Source organism: Hyaena hyaena, unplaced genomic scaffold (genome assembly GCF_003009895.1).
Source record: "Hyaena hyaena isolate Hyena2069 unplaced genomic scaffold, ASM300989v1 scaffold_1515, whole genome shotgun sequence".
Taxonomy (NCBI): domain Eukaryota; kingdom Metazoa; phylum Chordata; class Mammalia; order Carnivora; family Hyaenidae; genus Hyaena; species Hyaena hyaena.
Window position 1 is genome coordinate 271,800 of NW_024082149.1, and position 26,151 is coordinate 297,950.

Below are 26,151 nucleotides of genomic sequence, written 5' to 3' on the forward strand. Positions count from 1 at the left end.
TAACCCTTTATCTGATATGTCATTTGCAACTATCTTTTCCCATTCCGTTGGTTGCCTATTAATTTTCTGGGTTGTTTCCTTGGCTGTGCAGAAGCTTTTAATCTTGATGAGGTCCCAACAGTTTATTTTTGCTCTTGATTCCCTTGCTTTTGGGGATGTGTCAAGTAAGAAGTTGCTGCGTCAGGAAGTTAACAGTAGGCAGATGGATGGTTTGCATCAAGTAGAATAATTTGAAATGAGTTTACTTACAAAGGGGCTATTTACAAGATATAGGTGTAGGAGAATGGTGGAGTATAATGTGGAAATCTGTTGCTTACCACAGAAAATTCCAAAGCTTTGAGATAGGTATTTTGCCAGTTTAGAAAACTGAAAATGGTACAACAGGCTGAAACAAAGCTGGAGAGGTAGGCACAAGTAGATCATGTTAAGGAACAGTGTCTTCATGTGTTTTTTTGTTTGTTTGTTTGTTTAAGTTTTCTTTTAAAAATCCCAGTTAACATACAATGTAATATTAGTTTCAGGTGTACAGTATAATGATTCAACACTTCCATATATCACCTGATGCTTATCACAACATATTCCCCCTTAATCTCTGTCACCTATTTCACGTATCCCTCCACCCTCCTCCCCTCTGGTAACTGTCAGTTTGTTCTCTATCATTAAGTGTCTGTTTCTTGTTTTTTAATCATAAAAGGAAAAGAAGGATCTGTTAAGCAGGGAGGTAAACGGATGAGATTTATATTTTAAACTATCACTTTGCAGTATTGAAACTGAAATAAGGAGCAAGAATGGGTGTTGGTAACCAATCAAGAGGCTTTCATAGCAGTACAAGTAGTTTGGGATGGTGGAAATAGAGAATATTAATGGATTTGAGGAATATTTAAGAGGAAAATAAACTGGAATTTCTAAAACAAGCTATGTATGGGAAAGTGAAAAGATTCCCGAATTTTTTGACTTGTAATGACTAAATGTTGATGCTAGTCACTGAAATAGGAAACTTTAGGACATCTGATTTTGTGTCATTCAGTTATTTAGAAGTTGGACATGTTGATTATCACGTGCCAATGAAATATCCATTTGGAGTTGGTGGTTAGGCTATTGGTGATCAGAATAAGATCTTAAAGAAGAGGCTGAAGATATAATTTAGGAATTGGAGCAGGTTGAATAGTGTCTCTCAAAAAGTCATGTCAACTCAGAACCTCAGAATGGGACCTCATTTAGATATAGAGTATTTATAGATGTAATTGGTTAACATGAGGCCATACTGGAATAAGGTGGATCCTAAATGCAATAATTAATGTCCACTTAAGAAGAGGAGAGGATACATAAAGACCCAGAAGGAAGACAGCCATATGAAGACAGAGGCAGAAGCTGGAGTGGTACAGCCACAGGCCATGGAATGCCAAGGATTGCCAGCAACTACTTAATCCTAGAAGGGGCAAGGGAAGGATTTTTTCCTAGATCCTCAGAGGGAGCATGGCCCAGCCGGTACCTTAATTTCAAACTTCTAGCCTATAGAAATGTAAGAGAATACCTTTCTGTTGTTTTAAGCTACCAAGTGTGTGGCAATTTGTTATTGCTGTCCTAGGAAATTGATCTAGGAATTGTCAGTGTATGTTGAGGTGTAGGTAAGACTGCCTCAGGAAATCACAAAGCTAGAGCAAGGGTTGCACACTGGCTCTGATAGTGAGTGCCCACAGGCCCATTTTTGGCAATTTTGACAGTTGTATTATGCTCCAATTGTTCTTTAGATAGCAATAAGGCTGGGCAAATGTGATACTTGGTTACCATGAAAATTGATTAATACCTATTTTATTCTATCTAGCTGCTTCACACACTTATTTACCAACTGAAAGCATTTGAGTTTGCAAATCTTTCCTCAAAAAAGTATAAAGGGTGGGGTAGGATTAATCCTTATGAACATTTAATAGACAGAAAATAACAAACTATCAGGGGACATGAAGAGCAACAGGCCTCAAATAAAAGAGCATGGTATCATGGAACCAGAGGAAGAGAATGTTATAAGGAGGGAGCATCAAAACCTCCTGAAATTCACAGTAAGAAAAATACTCATTGGGTTTTATCTCATAGATGCTGGTGGTGATGGAAGCAAGAGCCATTGGAGTAATATGGTTAAATGTGTCTATTTTAGAAAGATAATGTTACTCTTAATGTAAAGGATGGACAAGACTAAAGGAAAGAGAAAAAGAGAATTGGTAAGTAGGTATTGCATTTACCTAGTCAAGAGCTAATGAAGACTGAAAATGAAAATAAGGTATAATTAAGAGGATATGTATAATGCTCAGCGTCACTCATCATCAGGGAAATACAAATCAAAACCACACTGAGATACCACCTCATGCCGGTCAGAGTGGCTAAAATGAACAAATCAGACTATAGATGCTGGCAAGGATATGGAGAAATGGGTGCCCTCCTACATTGTTGGTGGGAATGTAAACTGATGCAGCCCCTCTGGAAAACAGTGTGGAGGTTCCTCAAAAAATTAACAATAGAACTCCCCTATGACCCAGCAATAGCTCTGCTTGGAATTTACCCAAGGGATACAGAAGTGCTGATGCATAGGCACACGTGTACCCCAATGTTCATAGCAGCACTCTCAACAATAGCTAAAACATGGAAAGAGCCTAAGTGTCCATCAACGGACGAATGGATCAAGAAGATGTGGTTTATATATACAACGGAACACTACATGGCAATGAAAAAGAATGAAATCTGGCCATTTGTAGCAACATGGATGGAACTCGAGGGTGTTATGTTGAGTGAAATAAGTCAGGTAGAGAAGGACAGATACCATATGTTTTCACTCATAAGTGGAACAGGAGAAATTTAACAGAGGACCATGGGGGAGGAGAAAGGGAAAAAATAGTTGGGGAGAGGAAGGGAGGCAAACCATGAGAGACTCTTGAATGCTGAGAACAAACTGAGGGCTGATGGGGGTGGAGGAGAGAGGAAGGGGGGTGATGGGCATGGGAGAAGGCACTTGTTGGGATGAGCACTGGGTGTTATATGGAAACCAACCTGACAATAAACTAGGAAAGAAAAAAAGATTTAAAAACAAACAACAACAACAACAACAAAAGAGGATATGTATATAAAAACCAGGGGATTAAAGGAAAAAAATGGAAGATGTTTCTAAAGTTCAAACTTCTTTAATTAAGTAGATAGTAATATTAACATAAGAAGGAAGAATTAGTGGAATCTCTACTTTTATGCGATGAATGGATTTCTAAAGCCAACAAAGAAGAAATGGGATAGAAGAAAAAAATAATTCTATCGTCATCTATTCCAAAATTATCATTTAAAGATAACATAAAAGTAATCCTAGGGGAAACAACTGATAAGGGTGATTAAAGCTCAGTTTCACTAGATCTGAATATCTGAACACAGTTAAATATGAGATAAATATATAATGATAGAAACAGTGAACTCTGTGACTTTGATTCAGGACATAGAAGGGAGCCTCATTCTTTACTGCAGTCAGAATGAAGTTGGTGAAATAGGTTCCAAAGATAATATTGAACCTGTACATGAAAAGCTCCATTTGACTTTGAGATTTTCTTGCCTCTGTATCAGTTGTTTGCACTTTGTTAAAAACTGAGAACTGTGAGGCCACCATGACCTCAGTCACAGAGGAAACTGTGATGTAGATTCAGAAAACTTCAAGGAGATTCCACAACCATCAGGTGTCCAAAGGAGAGAGGCTCTAATGGGATTTCACATAACTCTGAGCCAAGGCTGGCAGTTCCTATAAACTGCCCTAGGATATTCGGTGTTTTGGCTAGGGTTTCAGGGAACCATATACATTGAGTAAGACTGCCCTTTGCCACCACAGTTAGGTAGGGTTGGAGAGGAAGCTCTCTTATACACAAAAATTACCCTTTTATAGGCCTTTGCTACGGGAGTAAAGAGCAGCTTTATGAGCCCTAAGGAGCACCACAACCTTTCTCTACCCTCATCACCTTTATTAGCACAAATCAATGAACATGCTTGAAATAAGACAATTTTTTACTAGCCTCCATTTTTCTGATGACAGCCCAATGTACTCAGAAGCCTTTTCTGCTGGCTTCCATGTTTGTGTCATCTAAAATTGAGAGGGATACCAGGAATCCTATGTATTCCTGGCTTCATCTTCCCTTTATTACTAGAATTCAATTGGGAATCCCAACACTCTGCATTCTTCTGAATAATACCCCCCCTTGTCTTCCCCCTACCACACACTGCCTTTCTAGAGACTGCCAGGACTAATCCCACCATGACTTTAATATCTTTTCCTGTCTACAGTGAACAAGAAGAGAATGGATGTGCGGGGGAGGAGTGAGTGACAGGGAAGACCCAACTCTTTTATTGCTTAGCGTTTTTCCTAACTATTCTGAATAAAATAGCACAAACTCATCTCTCTAGCCCCTTACCCTTTACAGTAAACTCTAGATATTTCTCTTTTTGGTTATAAGAAAAAAAAAACTTTACAGTTATTCTTTCATGTAGCAGTAATCACATCTCAGTAAAATTGTAAAGCCTTAAATAAAATTCAACTTGCTATTTCAGGTCATCTAGGAAATAGAGGAAGTAGTCCATGGATACCCAGGACCTGGATAGGTTTCAAGGTCTCCCCAAGTCCTGTGGATTTGTAATTGAAATTGTTTATATAGCTTGGTGGTTAAGAGCATGGCCTCTGGAGTCCCAATTGCCTAGGTTTAAATCCTACCTCACTATGTGTGAGATTTTTGCAACTTAGGCAATTTACTTAACCTGCATGTGCTTAGTTTCCTTAGCGGAACTATGAGGATAAGACTGTACCTACTTCATAGAATTGCTGTAGGGACTAAAGCTAGTTAATACATTTAAAGCACTTAGAATGGGGCCTCACAATATTAAGTTCTGTATAAACACTAGCATTATTATTATTTAGTATTCCCAGGAGACGGCCCATATCTTCCATCTGATTATCAATAAGGTCTATCATAAATCTTAATTTATGAACTGAAAAGAAACCACTTGCACAGGCTTATGATCTCCATGCAATTTAAACTTTCTCTATTTTAATCAAAAGTCATCTGATACTTCATAGCAGAGAAATATAGTTGAATCTACCTCAGAAATATATTCTTTTAAAGAGTTTTTATGTTTTCAAAGTTTTAATTCTATTTTTACTTTTTAACTTAATAGAAAATTATATTTTTCTTATTTTTCTTTAATTGTCACAGTCTTGATAAAATGTAAGCTCTTATTTTACAGGCTTCAATTTAAAAAAGAAACTCATTTCTTTTCCTTTTCAAAGATTAATAGATTTGCATTAAGGGTTTGAACATCAACAAATTGTGTACACAACTCTACGAGTTGGTCAAAAGATATGTGTGATTAAACTGTAAATGTTGATTTTTGTTGTTGTTACTTAAACCATATACGCAGTTGAGCCAAATTGAATCACAATTGAAAATATTGTGGCCTGTTAATATAATGAAGAAAGAAGAGCTTATACAGCTGTTCTCTTTCTGGAAAGTGAATATAGTGGCTGAAAAAATAATTGATACTTCATCATTGTTAGGGGTGAATTAATATTGTTCTGTAATAAATTGCCAAATGTCATTTAATAAATGACATTTTATTTTTTTAAAGTCAGGTCAGCAATAAATGGTCAGTATCTCATTACTTATTTCCTATAGTTACACTGAACACAAAGAGTACTTCCATTTTAAATTGCTTTTGCTAAATCTTAGAAAAAATAATTTTGGCAGATTGGTTAGTATCAGACCTAGAGCTTAAACACAACACAGCTGTTGTTGAAAATAACCACTTTCATAACATTAATATGCTTTCAATTAACAGATTGGAATGAACTGTTAAACATTACTACCTCCATGTTTAACTACTGTTTGACTCTCTCAATAACTGCTTTTCTTTCTCAATAGATTGTTTACTTTAACTGAAAGCAGAAGAATCATATTTAAATAATCTGTATTTTTCCTCCATCTGCAGAAAGTACCCAAGACAAATGGGGATTTCCAATGTGCCATTATTTAAAGGAAGAGAGATGGTGCTGTGGTCGTAATGCCAGAATGTCAGCATGTTTGGTATGATTATATTTTTTTCTGGACTAAGAGCTTTATCCAGATGTTACAGAATTTATTATTGTTGGCTAATATCATGAATTAAATGCCAAGTTTTGCAGAGCATCGTTATTAATGCTTTTGTGCATTGCAAATTTTAAGAAAAAAATGACTTGCCCTTCCAACATTATCTACTTTACATGAAGTGTGGTAACAATTCATAGTTATACTTTTTTACATATAATTTTTTATATATAATTACTTTAATTATCATATGAAATGTACCAACTACCAAGTATTAAACACTGAGTTAATTCAGTGCTTTATTCACAGTTCTGTGGTGTGTTTGTGTGTGTTTATAGTAGATCATTTGGTCTCCTAATTTTTTATAGAATAGGAAAAGTATTAATAAGTTACCTGGAATACGAAGTAACTATTTAATTAAATAAAACCTTTAATGTGCCTGATTTGGCTTGTGTCCTAGACATAGAACACTTTAACCTGTGGTATTCTCTGTTCATGGTGTTATGTTAGTTTATAAAGAATAGATGCACACGAAAGCATGTAAGTTATTTTTTGTCATTAGAAATGTCAAATATAATTGATTAAGTAATGCGTTTGATGACCAGCCTCAAGATACATTAATTATTCTATGACCATTATTTCTCTGCTAATTATACAGCAATATGAAAAATAGCACACCAGTGTTCTAGGTCACAGATCCTCAAATTATCATAGAAATCTATTTATGCTCAAATAATAATTTTTTTAAGTCCTCTTAAAATGCTTTTCTCGGAAATTATCTTGTTCTTTCATTATATCTGTTAGTAATGTTTGTTCAGGGTCGTGTGAGAGTGACAGGTAATTCTTAAAATGACTTAATTCTCAGAATGCAACAGGCAGGATTATACCCTCCAGGCAAGAAATTAAAATAGCCTTTTCTAGGGAATCTGATTCGCCTAAAACAGCAAACTCATTTTTTCACTAAATCTTTATGGTATGAGGGCAGGTAAAGTTAATCAGGGTTCAAAGAACAAGTTTTTACCTCCTGCTCACTGCTAACTAGCTATACAACTGTGACAACTTATTTTACCTTGCCAATGAACTTGTGCCTCTACAAAAATTGTACTTACATGGGATAATCTGTAAACTGTCTTTCAGTTTTAAAAGTATGTGATTCAGCTATATCTAACAGATACTATTTATGAAGAATAGCAATTTGAAGCAAATATGGGTATTCTAAAATTGAACAGGAAGTATATGGACATCTATTATATTTTACTACTTTATGTTTGAAATATTTTATAATTAAAATTTAAAGAATAAAGGTAAATATTGAAATATTTATATAATTCAGTTATAAAACTATATAAGTATAGAAATGTATGTCTTAAAAAATAAAAGTTTTAGAAGCCTCTATTCCATATTGAAATTATGATAAATCTTTCAGATGTATCTTTCATATATGTTAAATAATACATATTTAGTGGAAGTATTAGGAAATACTTTGTAAAATCATCTGAATCTTAAATAAATATAAATGTAAAACTAGCTATATATAAAGTTGTAAAAATATGTATTTTTTCTCTTCTGGGCACTTGATCATATGTGACTTTGATTTAAATTTGCAGACCAGGCTGACCAAAACTATACATAACTTTTCTAAACTGAATTTTCAAATAAAATCTGTTCAATATAACCTATATAATAAAAGCAAACACTATATGTTTATAAAAATTTAGAAGACAATACATTAAAAAGTAGTTTATAAACATGTTTATTATATACACATGTATAATAATAAATTTGGATTTATTTGATTGTTTCAGTTAAACAGCTAAAAGTGAACCAAGACCATGTTAGTTCATTTCTTTTGTTTTCTTATTCTTTCTAAAATTCAAGGAGTATATACAATTGGAGTGTGTAGTGTTTGTGCATATGACACACATCTATTATAAATCAATCCTAGATTACACAACTATACTTGTTAACATTCCTCAGTGATATTAACACTTTTAAATGTGTAAACTTACATGTTATCACGTAATTAATCTTTTTAAATATCACTTTTATAAGCCCTTATACAGTGTGTTTATAAGTCTTATAAGATAAGACTAAATATACCAGCAGTCGGTGTCTTACTTTTTTCTCCTTGTTTTTTTCTCCAAAGGCATTGGAACGGGTTGCAGTTGGCCAAGGGGTAAGTAAGAGTGTTTACTGTAATACAGCAGATGGACACGGTAGTTTTCTTAAGTTCTCTTCTTACTTGACCTCCTGATGAACTTAAAACCTGAACTTAAACCTTAGTATTCTTGTCACCTCTGCATATTCAAATTTATACATTTTCTCTAAGTTTTTCTTTAGAAGAGAACTCAACTTTCAGCAGAGTAAATAGAACTTTTAAGAAAACTTCTACATTATATTCTTGTACTAATGTCTCATTTCTTCGTAATATACTAAGCAGTCTATGAATATTTCTAAAGACTGCTATTGCTGACTGTCAGGCTCTTATGGGCTTAGTTCAAGCAAAGATAAGCAAGGTATAGCACTCAATTTATTTTTTAACTATAGTCCAACAACATATCTGCATTGATTTTGTTTTTTGACTTTTTTCCTTATTTACTTGATTAGTCACTAGTTGAAATAGCCAAATGGGTTTGCACATATAAACAGAAGTGAAATATATCCCCAAAATATCCATACAATTGTCTTATTCTCTATCTTATGATTGATGAAACATATTGGGAATTTCTAAAAGTTTTTTTAGGGGCACCTGAGTGGCTCAGTCAGTTAAGTGTCTGATTTCAGCTCAGGTCATGATCTCACGGTTTGTGGGTTCAAGCCCCGCGTCGGGCTCTGTGCTGACTGCCAGCTCAGAGCCTGGAGCCTGTTTCAGTCTGTGACTCCCTCTCTCTCTGACCCTCCCCTGCTCACGCTGTCTCTCCCTTTCTCTCCTAGGAATAAATAAAACATTAAAAAAAATTAAAAAAAAATTTTTTTTTAAACTAAAAGTTTTTTAGCTGTTTTTTTTAAGCTTTTCACAAGATTTATCTTGTTGGACCTAAATTTTAGAAATCTCTTTCTGCTTCTTTTCAAGGAACATTCATGTCAATATGAATTTTCTTAATAATAATAATTTTAAAATGATAATAATATCATTTACTAAGTACTTACTCTGGTCCAAGCTCAATGCTAAGAACATATTTTTCTTAAATGCATTTGTTGTACCTATTTGAAAATTGATAAAAGCTGATTTTTTAAAGGTATTAGGATATATTGTTGAGGTATATGGGCTTTTGTCTCAAACTGCTGGTTTGCGATTATACTACATATGAGCCCGTGGTTCCCTAGGATCTGGAAGAGGAAAGAGCCTTTATCATAATGCCCCTGTGCATTCTTGTGGTGTTTTTCAATTTCCGAAGTGCTTATTCATGTTTACAGTCGATCTTATAAGTTGGATATTATTGCAAATTTACATGAGAACATGATACACAGTAGAAATTTAACAGTGCATTCTAACTCCCTTAACTAATTGCAGAGTACTGACTTCCAGCTTAGTGCCCTCTCCACTGGACCTGTAAAATGCATGTCTAAGATATATACTTAAAACGTGTGCTTTTTGCTTCCTCCGATTTAAGATGCATTAACACATTAGGTTGATTTATCATTTGTGAAGGAAAGAAAGTAAACTCTGAGCCACATCCAGTTTATTCTTGGAATTGTCAGACGCAGGGTGCTGGGGATATGTTGACTCCCTTCCCGCACACCCCCATCTGTATTTACCAGAAAGGATAGGCCCAGTTATCCCAGGAATGCATGTTTGAAGGCACTACATAACTCTCTTGCCTTTCTCTCAGCAAACAGCTGTAAGGCTCTTATTTACTCGGGATAACTTAGGAATGATGATTTATTCTATCCTGTTTTTGTTTCTCTGTGCATTGCATTTCTGTATGATCTCTTGTTTAAATGCATTTCTTGGTGTTTTTTGGTTATCTTTAACCAGTTTTTAATAATAATACAAATATACATCCATTTCTAAATTCTCTTGATACCATTTATTTAATTTTTCTCAAAGGCATAGGAATGTAAAGCTTCATTTTTAAGAGTTTTTTTCCCCTGAGTGAAGTAAATAATAAAAACTATTTTTTTAATTATATATAAATAGATATAATAATTTATATATAATTAAATTTATATATCCCTGCCCAAGTGTCCAAGAGGACAAGTAGCATCATGGTTTGACATGTGGATATCAAAGCTAGGCTTCTTCAGCTCAAATACCAGCTCGACTATTTTTAGAAGTTTCATATAAAATTCACGTAAAATTAAAGTTCCTGTGTATTCGATAGCCAACTAAATAAAAGTTAAGAATTTTATAAACTATTTATAATTCTAATATTTTATTTCATATACTATTTCTCAGAATGCGTTAAATTTCAATAGAACAGTAGGTGTCAATAAAGACAGAGGATTCCAGCATTTTTGTGAGAGAACTGAAGGTATATTGGAAATGGAAGGGACAGATAATAGAGATTTTTGGTACTACAAAAAGAATTACTCAAGATGAAAAAATTCTAATTCAAAAATACATGCAGAAATGGCAAATTTTGAATGAAATGTTTTGGAGCAGTTTTCTAGAAAGAAAGTTTAGAAATCAGAGTTTGTCTTAAGTCAATGACATGCATTTAGATAGAGATTTTTATAAGAAGTATGCTTTTGAAGGTTACAAATTTCTTGTGAGTATTCAAGTATGTCTGCTTTCAGTGTATTATTTTAGGAGCTGAACTGGGGACTTTGATACTCCTAACACTATTTCAAAATAGAATCACCCTCCCCACTAACCCACCATCTAGAAAAGATATAACACATGCCCTTTCCAAGTATTCTGTCAAGATCCTGCAAGTCAGACATTCTCTGGTGACTTAAGAAGTCAGTGCCATTAGGTGAAGATGCAAGAAATAATGGTTGACCCTCAACTCCCAACTTGTGTTTTTTTGTAGCCTCAGCACCTTCGGCTCAGTGTAGGAACTTGAGGTCAGATGGGGAGAGGAGCAGTAGAGTTTTCTGCCTGAGCACACAGGCAAAATTTTATTTTATGCTAGACTCCATCTGAGTCCAAACATATTCTAGTTGAAAACAGACAAAAATAACAATTTTATGCTCTGAAGGAGAAGTGACAGAAATATAACTCAGGGAATTTGTACAGTCTACTGAACTCTTTAAAACTACTGGTCATTGCACAGTTTGGAGTTTTCACCTTATTAGCCTTCTCAGAATTGTTCAGTATTGTTGGCTTCCCTCCACTCTGGCTTTTCTCCCCCCCCCCCTTTTTTTCCCCATTAGTAACTTTGCATGGAACTTTGTTGCTGATAATATTTTGTATTGGATTTATTTATACTGTTAATATTAAGAGTTCTATGGGGATGTAGGCCGAGATTGGATGACTTTTGTAGTTTCTTAGTTTAAGTACCCCATCTGTTGTTTCAGTGAATTGTTTTCTTTTATACTTTTTCGAAACTATCATGTTTCCCTGGGGCCCTTCTCTTCAGCCATATCTTCTTTGCTTTGGAAAACCTTCACAGACACCTGACGCTATTTTCTTCCTGAAGGACAAAAGACATGCCCTCTTCAATTCTACAGCAGCCAATGCTATGATCTTTTGGACCTCAGACATATTTTTAGAATGTCCTTAGATAGAATAGTATCTTCTCTTTCCGGATGTGAATCCTAGGTGATACGATCTCTGTTCCACCACCATTAGGACAAATCCACGTTCTCTTCTCTTTTGCATGTATTCTACCTTTACTACTCTCTTACAGGATCCAGAGCCGATCTGGCTGATCACGAAAGTTTATTTCTGCATTTGTAACAGAATAGCACTGCCATTGGAACATTAGCGTATTTTTGTTTGATTATGCCTTTTCTTCCCCAATCCACTACCATTTCTTTTATAATTTCTTCTATTTTCATGTAGAATTGCTTTCTCAGTATTAGCCTCAGGGTAACAATTTAACTTAGAATGGAAAAATTATAAAAGTATTCTCTATGTTTTGTAATAAAGTCCAATTTCTAACATTCACTTATGTTCCTGACTCTCTAGTTTGATTCGATTTGTTTTTTATTTGTTTCTTGTGCTCATATATATCTACATTTTTTTCAGCTGTCTACTGAATCCCTCTTCTATCGAGCCGTCCTTCAGGATATTATTAAAGAATGTTATGGCATCACCAAATGGTATGAGGATTTTATTTTAATAGAGACAACTCTATTGTCTTATAAGTGAAGTGATTTTATTCAAGTGAATTTATTCAAGTTCACTGTTTTTTTTTAAAAGAAGCTTTGAATTTGAGCATGATGTCAGTAGTAACTAAGAAGTATGCAGAAACTGTATCTTAGATTAATCATTATTAAAGTGGGGGCTCTAATGTTTCCTTTCTGTCCTGAAACATTGGGTAATGATAAAACAGTATGTGTCAATTATAATTTAAAATTTTAGAAGTATTGAAATTTTATATATAAGTAATTCAGTGAATATAATGTTATCATATGAGTAAGAGTTACTTTTAAAATGTTTCACAACCAGTATAGCCTAAACACTTAACTAATAAGAACAGAAATTAATCATAAATAATTGTGGTCCTTGTGCTACTGGTAAAATAATAGTCCTGCTCATGTTTTTTTTTTTTTTGTTTTTTTTGTTTTTTTTCCCCCAAATAATGCATTTGAAAATGTTTGTACAGAGAGGCAGGGATGGGAGAATTTTTCTTTAATATTGGTTCAGTAACTGCTGTACTCAAGCATACATTTGCAATTCTGGCAAGTTTCATGCATATCCTTTTGCTAATTACAATGTTGGGATTCTGATAGCTATTTAGTTGTAATAGGATTATTCTTCAAATTAAAATAGGACAGTTTTAAAGTTCTCAAAAACAAATCCACACTTATTAACAGAGACAGAAACTATTTTTAGATTAGTTATTTTTCGGTAAGAAAGAAAATAACCTACTTTTTTTTTTTTTTTTACTGTTAGGCATTATGACATATAAATATCTACATATACCATTGGTTTAGGCTATCATGTCTGTGTAGCTAACTCCTAAATCTTATTGCAGATCCATTTTATTTTCCATATGTTTACCAATCTTCAAAATTGTCTATCAGCGAATTTCTCATGCTTTCCTGAAAACTAGCTTTGTCTCTTGAGTTCACCACAAGATACTGATTTTGTTGAAAAAAAATCACAGAAGTTTGCAAATTCATGTCCACTCAAATATTGACTGCCTGCTTCCTTTGAAACCTCAAATCTCTTTATAAATTATTTTTACTCTTCCAATGACAACTTAAAATTGTCTCCATTTTTTATGAATCTCTATTCTCACTTAAAAATTAAACACTGTCCAGCTCTCCACATTCCTGCCTTCTTTTACTACTCAGAAGATAGATGGTATTTATTATAAATGTTTTCATTCCAAAGTCTGACCATTTAGCCACATTTGACCATGTTGATAACTGGGTTTTTTTTCTCCAAAGTCTCTTCCTCCTTATCTTCCATTAAGTTACATTCTGAGTTCTTTTTTTCCTTTTCCTACTCTGCACAGTCATCTACTTACTTAAAGCATTTTTCCTCTTAATTCATCTCCTACATATATCTTCAGTCTCTAAGATTTTTATACTCAGCTCCTGTCTCTTAATATTTCCTCTTTCTCTTAAGAATTACTCTCAGAACTAATATCTTGAATCAAGTATCCACTCCTAACTCTTTCACTTACGTACCTTACAGATATATCAAATTCAGCATATCCAAAAAACAGTCAACTTCCCACTAATTCTAGTCAAGGAAGGTGCAAATAAATGGAAAGATACTCTGTGTTCATAGATTAGAAGAACTAGTAGTGTTAAAATCTAAATATTACCAAAAGCCCATCGGGATTCAGTACAATCCCTATCAAAATCACAGTAGCTTTCTATTTTTTAACAGTAGAAAAAACATTCCTAAGATTTATATGGAAACACAAAAGACTCGGAGTAGCCAAAGAATTCCTGAGGAGAACAAACCGGGAGAGATCACACTTCCTGATTTCAAGCTGTAGTCACCAAAACAGGATGGCACTACATAAAAACAGACAGACCAATGTAACAGAATTGAAAGCCCAGAAATAAACAGAAGCATATACAGTTGGCTAATATTTGACAAGGGAGCCAAAAATACCTAATGGAGAAAAGACAATCTCTTTAATGAATGGTGCTGGGATTTTGGATATTCATGGGTGCTGGACCCGTATCTGATACCACTCGCAAAAATTAACTCAAAATGGGTTAAAGACTTTAGTGTAAAACCTGAAGCCATGAAACTTCTGGAATAAAACATAGGTATAAAACTCTTTGACATGGGTCTTGGTAATTACTTTTTGTATGTGACATCTCAAGAATAAACAACGAAATTAAAATATGCAAATGAGACTACATCAAACTTAAAAACTTCCACACAGCAAAGGAAATCATCTACAAAGTAAAAAAAAAAAAAAAAAAAAAAAAAAAAAAAAAAAAAAAAAAAAAAAAAAAAAAAAAAAAAAAACAGAAAACAAAAACAAAAACAAAAAAAACTAAAACTAAAAACCTTACAGACTGGGAAAATATATTTCCAAGCCATATATCTGATAAGAGATCACTATCCAAAATATATAAAGAACTCCTACAACTTGATAACAAAAAAAAATGTTTTAATGGGCAAAGAGCTTGATGAAAGGCCAACAAGTACATGAACAAGTACATGAAAAGATGCTCAACGTCACTTATCATTAGGGAAATGTAAATTCAAACCACAATGAGAGTACCTCACACCTGTTAGAATGGCCAGGTGAACTACCAGATGATCCAGCAATTTCACTTTTGGCAGTATATCTGAAGGAAGTGAATATACTAAATCAAAAAGATATCTGCAGCCCCATGTTCATAGGATTGTTATTTATCATAGCCAAGATATAGAGACAATTGAGGTATCCTTTGGTGGATGAAAGGATAATGGAATGTTATTCAGGCATTAAAAAATGAGGAAATCCTACTATTTGCAACCACATTGGTGGACCTTAAAGACATTTTGCTAAGTGAAATAAGTCTGATGGAGAATGACAAATACTATATGATCTCACTTATATGTGAAATATCAAAAACAACACCAAAAATAAAAAACACCAAACTCATAGAAAGAGATGAGACCTATGGTTACCAGGGGCAGAGGGTAGGGGGATGGGGAATTGGAGGAAAGTGGCAAAAAGGTACAAACTTTCAACTGTAAGATAAATAAGTAGTAAGGCTGTTGTACAACACAATGACAATAGCTAACATACTATATAATGTATAGAAGTTGTTGAGAGTAAATCCTAAGAGTTTCCATCCTAAGAGGGTTTTTCCCGTTTTTTTTTCTTTTTTTAAAATATATCTATATAAGAAGGTAGTCATGTTAGCTAAACCTATTTTGATAATTATATCATAATATATGTAAATCAAACCATCATACTATACACTTTATACTTGTATGCCAATTATTTGCAATAAAACTAGAAAAAAAAAGATAAGTTATGTATTTATGTGGTACTTGAATGTCACTATTTCTCATGAAATTAGTTTATTCATACTTGAAGTGAATCGTTTTCTAAGACACTTGGAAAAAAATCAGGCATCCTTTGTTGATGTCAAATTTAGAGGTTAAAGTATTTCTTGTTAATGCAGAAAAATGAGGAAGGAGAAGAAGAACAAGAGCAAGAACTACTACAGGGCAAATACCTAAGAGAAGACAGGAATCAAGAGAAATAAGCCCAGTGTCTTCTAGGGCTGCATTTCACCAGAGCATCTGTATAGAATAGGCAACTATCTGACAGTTAACAAAGTAGACAGAGAGGGTGAGCACAGCTTTCAATAAAGTAACAGTTCTAGTGAAACAAAGGTTAAAGTTCATGGCCTGCCCTAGGAGGACTCCATAAGCCAGGAACACCACTCTTACCTTGAGTTAGATCTACTCCGTGAGTGAGGGTGAGCCATAAATCAAACAGTCCTTAAATGATCTAAAGCCCCACTTAGAATTATCTGAAGCTGTGATTAAAGTATTTCTGAGTATTTTTCTAGCTGCCTACTATTGGCAAATCCTCTTTGGACGAAAATAATATATATGCAGGCTCAAACTATCACTAAAGTTTCCTGTATATAGTATCTGGCAAGCAATCCCAAATAATCAGCCATAAGATGAAATAGGACGACGTGACCAAAAACCAAGGTAAACCAACCACATGCACCAGAAATGGACTCATTGAAATTTAGAGAAAAGCTTAAAATAACAACTTGAGAAACTTCTACTTTGGGAAAATGGAGCAGTTGAACTTTTTTATATTTTTCTTGGTAATTACAGTTAAAAATCTAGAAATATCTATAAAATATAAGAAGATTCAAAGGATCTTGGAGAAAATAAGGCAAACTAGCTCAAGATCTCAGGACCCAAGGAACAACATGGTGGGAGTTCCCTGGGCTTTCTTATTGCCTTAAAAACCTTGCATTGGAAATGAAGAAAAAAAAAAAAAAAAAAAAAAAATGGGCACATACCAAAAAAAAAAAAAAAAAAAAAAAAAAAAAAGCCCCTAGTAAAATATCTCTTTATAACTAATGGAACAGGAAAGAAGGAGGCATAGGACAACTTTTAGACAAACCACCCATATTGCAGTCAGAAACCACATAAAAAATTGTGATCCTACTCTCACCTATGTCAACAAAGGCCAAGTGGAGAGCCCAGACTTCCATCCTTGCCAGGCTGTAATGAGGTTCCTGAACACCCCTTGTGGTGTCAGAGAATGGTGTTAGAGAAGGCCAAGTATGAACCTAGGATTTCCTTCCCGTCAGGTAGTAACAAGCACCCCACCACTGCAGCCACAATGCCAGAGACCATGTGGGAATTTGGACATCCTGCAGTAAAATGGGATTACAGTCTCTCCCCACCAGTATGGCATCAGAGAAGGCCTAATAGAGAGTCAGGATTTTCATCATTGCCCAGCAGTTAAAAGGCCATCCCTACCACAGTATCAGATGTAGAAGAAGATGTAGAGAAGATGTAGGAAGCTGGAAGTCCTAGTACTAACAAAGTCTCAACAGAGGCTAGTTTATCTTCACACAAAACTTGTAAATGAATGTTTATGGCAGCTTTATTCATAACATCCCAAACTGAACCAGATGTCCTTCAACAGGTAAACAAACTGCTAATCCATATCATGTAATACTACCCAACAATAAAAAAAGAATGAGCTATTGATATAACAACCTGGGTGAAACTACAGAAAATTATACTGAGTGGAAAAAAGCCAGTCTCAGAAGGTTATATACTGTGTGATTCCATTTATATAACATTCTTGAAGTGATAAAATCATAGAAATGGGAAGAGATAAGTGGTTTCTGGGTGAGAAAGAAATGGCAGGGAATTGAGTGTGTTATAAAACAGCAATGTGAGTGATCCTTGTGTAACTTGACTGCATCAATGTCAGTATCCTGGTTGTGATACTATACTATCATTTTGCAAGATGTTACCATCATGAGACATTTCAGGAAACTAGATAAAGGGAATAACAATCTCTTGGATTTCTTTCCAACAACTGCATGTGAACCTACAATTATCTTAAAATTAAAAATCTATACTTAATATGTATGTATAAATAAAAATGTTTTGTCAGAGAACCAAAACATACAAAAATAACCTAGGTGAAAATTCTGTAACTGAAAAATAGAATAACTGAAATAAAAACATCAGTGGGTAGTATTAATAGCATTGTAGACACAGTTGAAGAAATAATTAGTGACTGGAAGACAGATCAGAAGAAAGTATCCACAGTGAAGCATGAGGAAACAAAGATGGATAATACAAAAGGACTAACAGCTATAGAGAATACAGTGAATAGGTTTCACAAACCTATTATTTGAGAAAAAATTTAGTTACAATTTGAGAAAAAAAGAAGAGAGGAAATAGGGCAGTAGCAATATTAAGAATTTTCCAAGATTGGAAAAAACACATAAGTCCAAGAAATTTAAGAAACATACAAACTCCATGGAGCAGCAAAAAAGAAAATAAATTCTAGGTACACCATAGTAAAATTGCAAAAAAAAAAAAAGGCAAAGAAAACCTAAGCAGCCAGAGGTGGGAAAGAGAGGGAGATAAGGGGCAGTATATCTCCAAAGGAACCAAAATGAATAGGTAAATTCTTAGCATAAAAAGAAGCTAGAGGTTAATGATATCTTCAAAGTGCTAAAAGAAAATAGACTACCATATATAGTATCATTAAAAAATGAAGGTGAAATAAAGACTGTTTCATACAAATAAAACCAGAGCAAATGTGCTACCAACAGATAGCACTGAAGAATCAAGGCAGAAGCAAAATGATCCCAGATGAAGTTTGAAGATAAAGGAAGAAACAAAAAGTAATAGAAATGGCAAATAACATGTGAAAAAATCCTCCCTATTATATGTCGGCAGAGAAATGCAACTAAACAGCAAGATGCCACTACATACCTGTTAGAATATCAAAATCTAGAACACTGATGGCACCAAATGCTAGAAAGGATGTGGAGCAATAAGAAATTGCATTTCATTGCTAGTGGGAATACAAAATGAGACAGTAAATTTGGAAGACAGTTTGGTAATTTCTTACAAAACTAAACATACTCTTAACTATATGAATCAGCAATCCTACTCATTGGAATTGACCCAAAGGAGTTGAAAACTTATGTCTACACAAAAGCCTGTATGCTGATGTTTATGGCAGCTTTATTCATTATTTTCCCATAATTTCTTGGATGCAACCAAGATATCTTTGAGTAGAAGAATGTATAAATTAACTGTGGTACATCCAGACAATGTAACATTATTCACCCTAAAAAAAGATAGCTATGAAGCCATGAAAAGACTTGTAAGAAACTTAAATGCATATTGCTAAGTGAAAGATGCCAATCTGAAAAGGCTATATACTTTAGAATTCCAATCATGTGACATTCCGGAAAAGGCAAAACTATGGAGATAATAAAAAAACTTAGAGGCAGCCAAGGGTTGTGGGGGGGGAGGGTGCCGGGGAAGGATGAACATACGAAGCACAGAGGATTTTTAGGGAAGTGAAAATACTCTAGGTACGATATTAATGAATACATGTCATTATACATTTGTTCAAACCCATACAATGTACAACATCAAGAGTAAAACCACCCAGCAATAGCACTGCTAGGAATTTACCCAAGGGATACAGGAGTACTGATGCATAGGGGCACATGTACCCCAATGTTCATAGCAGCACTTTCAACAATAACCAAATCATGAAAAGAGCCTAAATGTCCATCAACTGATGAATGGATCAAGAAGATGTGGTTTATATATACAATAGAATACTACATGGCAATGAGAAAGAGTGAAATCTGGCCATGTGTAGCAACATGGATGGAACTCAAGGGTGTTATGCTAAGTGAAATAAGTCAGGCAGAAAAGGATAGACACCATTTGTTTTCACTCATAAGTGGAACAGGAGAAATTTAACAGAGGACCATGGGGGAAGGGAAGGGGAAAAAATGGTTGTGGAGAGGGAGGGAGGCAAACCATGAGAGACTCTTGAATATTGAAAACAAACTGAAGGCTGATGGAGGTGGGGGAGAGGGAGAAATGGGTGATGGGTATGGAGGAGGCACTTGTTGGGATGAGCACTGAGTGTTATATGGAAACCAACTTGACAATAAACTATAAAAGAAAAAAAGTAAAACCATAATGTAAGATAGGGACAAGGGTGATAACAGTGTGTCAGTGCAGGCTCCTTATTTGTAGCAAATCTATCATTGTGGTATAAGATGGTAATAGTGGAGGCTCTACATGTTTTGGGGCAGGAAGTATATAGAAAATCTCTATATTTTCTTCTTAAGTTTGCTATGAACTTAAAACCGCTCTTAAAAATAATAAAATCTTAAAGTAATAAGAAGAGTTAATATGAGCTAAACCAAAAATAATATAAAAGTACAGAAGCAAAATTTTGTGTGACTTAAAATACAGAGAGAATTAAACAGTAAAAGTGTATAAATCAGAGACAAGTAAATGGAGTTAAAGTGTTCTAATGTCTTTGAGTTCTTCTTGGACATTAAAAAAAATAACATTTTATTTTGGACTTTGTATAAGTCAGTGATGTTTGTTCAAAAATTTATGGTTTATGGATACCAAAGGAATGGTAAAGAATACAGAACTAACAAAATACTACTAATAGAGAGAAAATATAATATATTCACTCAGTATAGAACAAAGACAAAAAAGAAACCTAAAAAGATGGAGATATGCTTTTCATGTTTGATAGGCCAGTGGTTAGAGCTGAGAAACCAGGAATTTATTCTTGGACAAGGTATACAGTGTATGTTTTGATTAAAAATTGTGACTATCACCAACCTAGAAGCAGTGTCAGTCTGAATATACCCAGAACTCAAATCTAAAGATCTCAGTACCCAAACAGACTGAAAGAAGCTGTCATACTGAATGCTAACAAAGGCATTCAGCAGTCTCAAAATTTGTGAAATAGACTAAAAACTGGAGTCGAGGACTATGGACTAAGGAGGAGGACTATGATAACAATAGTTTGGGACCTCTGAACTTTCTTATATTTCTTATTTTTGGTATTTGATGTATATTATCCAAAAGATAGCATTTTGTTTTAAACTGTTTTATGCTACAGTAATCTAGTCCATTCTTAAATGCCAGTTGACTAGATGAGAATGTTGATGAGTATACTTAACAGGAAAAGAAAAAAAAAAACAACTTAATTGTTGGGGTTAAAATTTTCAAAACTAGCAGGAAAAGTAACTCAGAGACTCATTCTCAGCTGACTTGAGATAGTTGAGTAATCAGGAGAAAGAAAGCTAGTGGAACAACCTAAACAGAGGTATTACAGGGGTACCTGACCAGAGGTAAGGGCTTAACCGACATGATCACTTAGTACTGGGGCACCTAAACTCTTGCAGCAATGAGCCCATCCTTAAAACTTAATATGCTTTGGGAACACATGAGCCTTTTTTTTTTTTTAATTCTAGCTGAGAAAGTGCACTTAAGTGGACAAATATAATATATTCATATATGAATAAAAAGACAACATTTTTAAAATGCCAGCTCTCCAAAAAATAATTGCTAGGTTGTTGCAATTCAGTACATCTAATGAACATCCCCCAAATGTATAAATGTGTGTATTTTTATGTTTGTGTATATTATGGAATTTGTAAGTTTCAAAATATATGTGAGAGAACTGAATACCAAGTAAAGCCAAGACATTACTGAAGAAAAGCAAGGTTGAGAAACTTGTTTCACCATTTAACAGCACTTTTTTTTAACTGCAGTGAGTTAGATGATTGCCATTTTGGCCAGTGGAATTAGTAGTGCAGAACAAACCTTTTGTTATATTGTTTTGATCATTAGAGAGAAGTTTTGTTTTACCTACAAAACTTGAAAATACTTTGTCTCAGCAGTGTCATGCCTATGTCTATATCCTAGAAGCTCTTATACATGTATTCCCAGAGACTTAGACAAAAATAATCAATAGCAGCAATGTTTTTAAGACCCAAAATCTAGGAACAGAAAGTTCATTAATAAGAGAATGGATAAATTGTATTGGAATAATACTATGCCACAGTGAAAGTGTATGAATAACAACTACATGCATCAGTGTAGACAAATCTTGTTCATATAAAAGTCACAGAAAAATTTCTTCAAGATGGTTCCATTTATACAGTTCAAACAAGCACAACTGTATAACTACTTAGGGGTATAAATATATGAGAAACAATTAAGGAAAATATAAGAATGGTAAATACAGGCAAGATTCAGTATTGTAGTTTTCAGTGGTGGGAGGGACATTTGAGTGTATACAGCATGGCGAATAAAGTTAATAATATTGTATTGCATACTTGAAAGTTGTTAAGAGAGTAAATCTTAACAGTTCTCATCACCAGAAATAAAAAGCTATTTTTATAACTATGTATGGTGCATGTTAACTAGACTTGTGATCATTTCACAGTGTATACAACATCAAGTTATTATGTTGTATACATGAAACTAATAGAATAGAAACTGTTACATATCAGTTATACTCATTTTTTTAAAAAAATGTGTGGATACTAAAGGTAGAAAATAAGATTACCTAATTACATCTTTCTAATTTTGCTTAATTTGTTTTCCTTATTAGCTAAAGTAGTTTTCAAGTGATATACTCTTAGCATGTCTGAAGCATTATTTTAAAAATTTAAGTATAATTGTTTACATAGTCTAAGGTTAGAACTGAACTGTTTGATGGAGTTATATATAGCATTTTACACTTAAGTTAATATTAATTGTGACTGAGCATTTAACATTTATGTTCAAATTGAATACTATATAGAAAACTATTTTATAATAAGTCCTTATCTGGAAACTTTCTTTTTTTTTTTTTAATGTTTTATTTATTTCTAGGAGAGAGAGAGAGAGACAGCGTGAGCAGGGGAGGGTCAGAGAGAGAGGGAGTCACAGACTGAAACAGGCTCCAGGCTCTGAGCTGGCAGTCAGCACAGAGCCCGACGCGGGGCTTGAACCCACGAACCGCGAGATCATGACCTAAGCGAAAGTCGGATGCTTAACCGACTAAGCCACCCAGGCGCCCCCTTATCTGGAAACTTTCTAAGAGGAATAAAGTACCAAAGGAATTTCATGATGTAAAAATTTCTTCAAACACTTGGAAAGAGAGCAAGAAAATAGATACGCTTTACTCAGCTATTATTTCATAATGAATATGGCATCAGCTGTATAATAAATATTATTTTTGATACCTATAATTATTATATTACTTAGTTTAATTTTTTATTTTTATTTTGCTGTAATCAAATAGAAAAGTTATAAACCAGATCACAAAAACTGGCTCACAGAATTAAAACTAATTACCTAATCCATAATGTGTGGCCAAATTGAAGTTAGGAAGTCTGTATCTTTAAATTTAAGAGTAGTTTAAAGATATTTGGAGTTCCCTTAACGAGTCTCTATTTTCAGCCAAATGTTGTGGATCTCAAGTATTTCAATATGTATTAGCATAAAAAGGGCACAAAATAATTAATTTTAGAAGTATTTTGTAGTGATGGAGAAACTGGATTTTGTCACTTTCTATCCTGCATGTGCTTGTTTTCACTTATTTGGTATACATCTAATTCATATTTTCCTAACATTTCCACACTAATGCTGCTTCTTTGGGAAGTGCTACATGTAAACCATGTTCTTACAATTGTATTTTTGGAAAAGCGTGTGGGTGGTGTTGGATTCACTTGAGCAGAATTTTAATTAGATCTACTGCATTCACTTTTATTAGAAGAAAGAATACTAATTCCTTTTTAGCATGCTGACCATGATTTATTCTGACAGAGGGCCCCCTTTTAATATGTTCTTCAAGTCCCATCATTTATCTTTCAGAATCAGTCATGTCACTTTTCTAACTTCAAAATGTTTGATAATTCCTTTTCTTTATAGTCAAAAGCTAAAATATCCTTATTATGGCATTCAAGGCCATTTCTGATCTGTCACTGAGATCCTTTGCAGCCTAATCCATCACCCCATTTCTGCTCCTCTGTACTCCAAGCAGCTACCCATGCAGAATATCCTGGTGTACTGGGTTATTCATCATTTCCCATGCAATTAGTTTTATGCCTTTTATCCTTCCTTGGAGCTCCTCTATCTACATGGAATATTCTCCCCATTTCTGCCACCCATTCCTTTCACAACTTCTGGCAGGTGGAATCAGGCATTTTAAAACCCAGTTTAGAAGACCTCTCTGATATTTTTCTTTTCTCTTTCTCACCCTCTTCTTTTCTGCCATAGGACTTAATCTGTGATTTGCTGCTCTGATTGAACCTGATAGTACAATTGATTGTGTCTGCTCCTCTACCACCTATTGAGTTCCATGATGGCCAGTTTTCAGTTTTATTAAATGAAATGATGTGCCATAAGAGCACATGTGGTTAAAAGCACAGATTCTGAAAATCTTTTGGGGACCCTGTATTCCTATTCAACTACCTCTTATCTTTTCTTTACTGGAAAACTCCTTGAAAGTTCTTTTCCTTTTATTCTTGAAAACTTCCATCAGTCCATCAAATCACCGTCAGGGGCACTAATGACTCCATGTTTCTAAATTTCATGGTCACCCACAACTATATGGCCAACTAATCTTCACAAAGAATGAAGAACATCCAGTGGAAAAAAAGGCAGTCTCTTTAACAAGAGGTGTTGAGAAAACTGGATGGCGATATGCAGAAGAATGAAACTGGACCACTTTCTTACACCTTATAGAAAACTAAATTCAACATGGATGAAAGACCTAAATGTGAGACAGGAGGCTACCAGAATCCTACAGGAGTATACAGGCAGCAACCTCTTCAACCTCAGCTGTAGCGTCTTCTTACTAGACATGTCACTGATGACAAGGGAAACAAAAGCAAACATGAACTATTGGGACCTCATCAAAATAAAAAGCTTCTGCACGGCAAAGGAAACAATCAGCTAAACTAAAAGGCAGCCTACAGAATGGGAGATGATATTTGCAAATGACATTATCTTTAATAGAGTCAGTATTCAAAATCTATAAAGAACTTACAAGTTCAACACCCAAAAATCAAATAACCCGGTTAAGAAATGGGAAGAAGACATGAATAGACACTTTTCCAAAGAAGACATCCAGATGACTAACAGATGGATGAAAAGATACTCAACATCACTCTCACACTGTGTAGATACAGTCCTTCAACAGTTTATAGTCTCTACCATCAAAATATGTCTAAGATTCTATGACTTCTCACCATCCTTGGAGTCACTACCCTGGTCTAAACTTCTCTAGATTATTATAATAATCTCCTAACTGGTCTTCCTGCTTTTATTTTCACTACCTACAGTATGTAAGGTATACATATCTAGTATATCTGTTATATGTAAGATACATAAGTATGTTTTGGATCTGATAATTACAAAAAAGCTTATAAAAATACAATTTCTGTGTTCTGGAACCTATACCTGTTCAAACAACTATTATTCCAAAGCAGTGATGAAATAACACATGAGTGGAAGGATATGGACTATAGAAATTCAAAACTGGAAAACATGACATTAGTGATGTTACCAAAAAGAATATGTAATTTGAACTTACTCATATAGGATGGCTCTAGTTTAAGCAGAAGAAAAGAATGGAGAACCTTCTAATCCATTAGGAAGTGAGTGAATGAGCAAATGTACCAAGACATAAATGTGGAGAATCGTCTAAAACAATGAGTAGAGAAACTGAATTCTGGATTATGATGGGAAAATGTGGGTATCAGAAAATAGTAAACTCTGATTGTTTAAGGAGTTTTACATTTATCCCAAGAAATTGCAGATGTATTGACATTTTGGGGGATGGGGACGTAGTAAATAAAAATGCTCCTCTAAGGAGCACCTGAGTGGCTCAGTCAGTTAAGCATCTGACTTTGGCTCGGATCATGATCTCATGGTTCATTGAGTTCAAGCCCCACGTCAGGCTCTGTGATGACAGTTCGGAGCCTGGAGCCTTCTTCCGATTCTGTGTCTCCCTCTCGCTCTCTGCCCCTCCTCACCTTGCATTCTGTCTGTCTCTCAAAAATAAATAAAACATTTAAAAAAATGCTCCTCTAAGAAAATATCATGACAGTTTAGGTGTAAATGAAGGAGACAGACTTCAGTCTTAAAGGACATGAGTAATAATATGTGGGATTGATGTGGCCATCTAGAAATGGAGTTACAAGGATATATTTGAGATATGTTTCAAAGTAAGAATTGATTGAACTTCATGTGTAATTAATCGGAGGGATTAAAATTTATACTGCCTAGAGTAAATGAGCTTTTATTCATTGTTTTTGATAACTTGGAAGTGGTGAATTTTTTATTCCCTGGATTTTTATATTCTACCTCAGTTACAACCCAGATTATGCGATGTGATAGTCTTGCATTTCACTATTTAAATTCAAAACCATCTAATGATATTTTGTTTAAACTGTAGTGAAAATCTGCAGTGCATAAATGAGA

At 34.3% G+C, this 26,151-nt stretch overlaps 1 protein-coding gene across 2 annotated transcripts in view; it reads left to right on the forward strand.

Annotated features, from left to right (window-relative positions):
• Window positions 1–26,151, forward strand: part of METTL25 (methyltransferase like 25) — a 100,134-nt gene that overhangs the window by 58,708 nt on the left and 15,275 nt on the right. For both annotated transcript variants that reach the window (XM_039223992.1, XM_039223993.1), the window contains exons 6-8: window positions 5,998–6,092; window positions 8,239–8,268; window positions 12,229–12,302. In XM_039223992.1, the coding sequence (XP_039079923.1) occupies window positions 5,998–6,092; window positions 8,239–8,268; window positions 12,229–12,302 (199 nt within the window). The remainder of the gene's footprint in view (window positions 1–5,997; window positions 6,093–8,238; window positions 8,269–12,228; window positions 12,303–26,151) is intronic.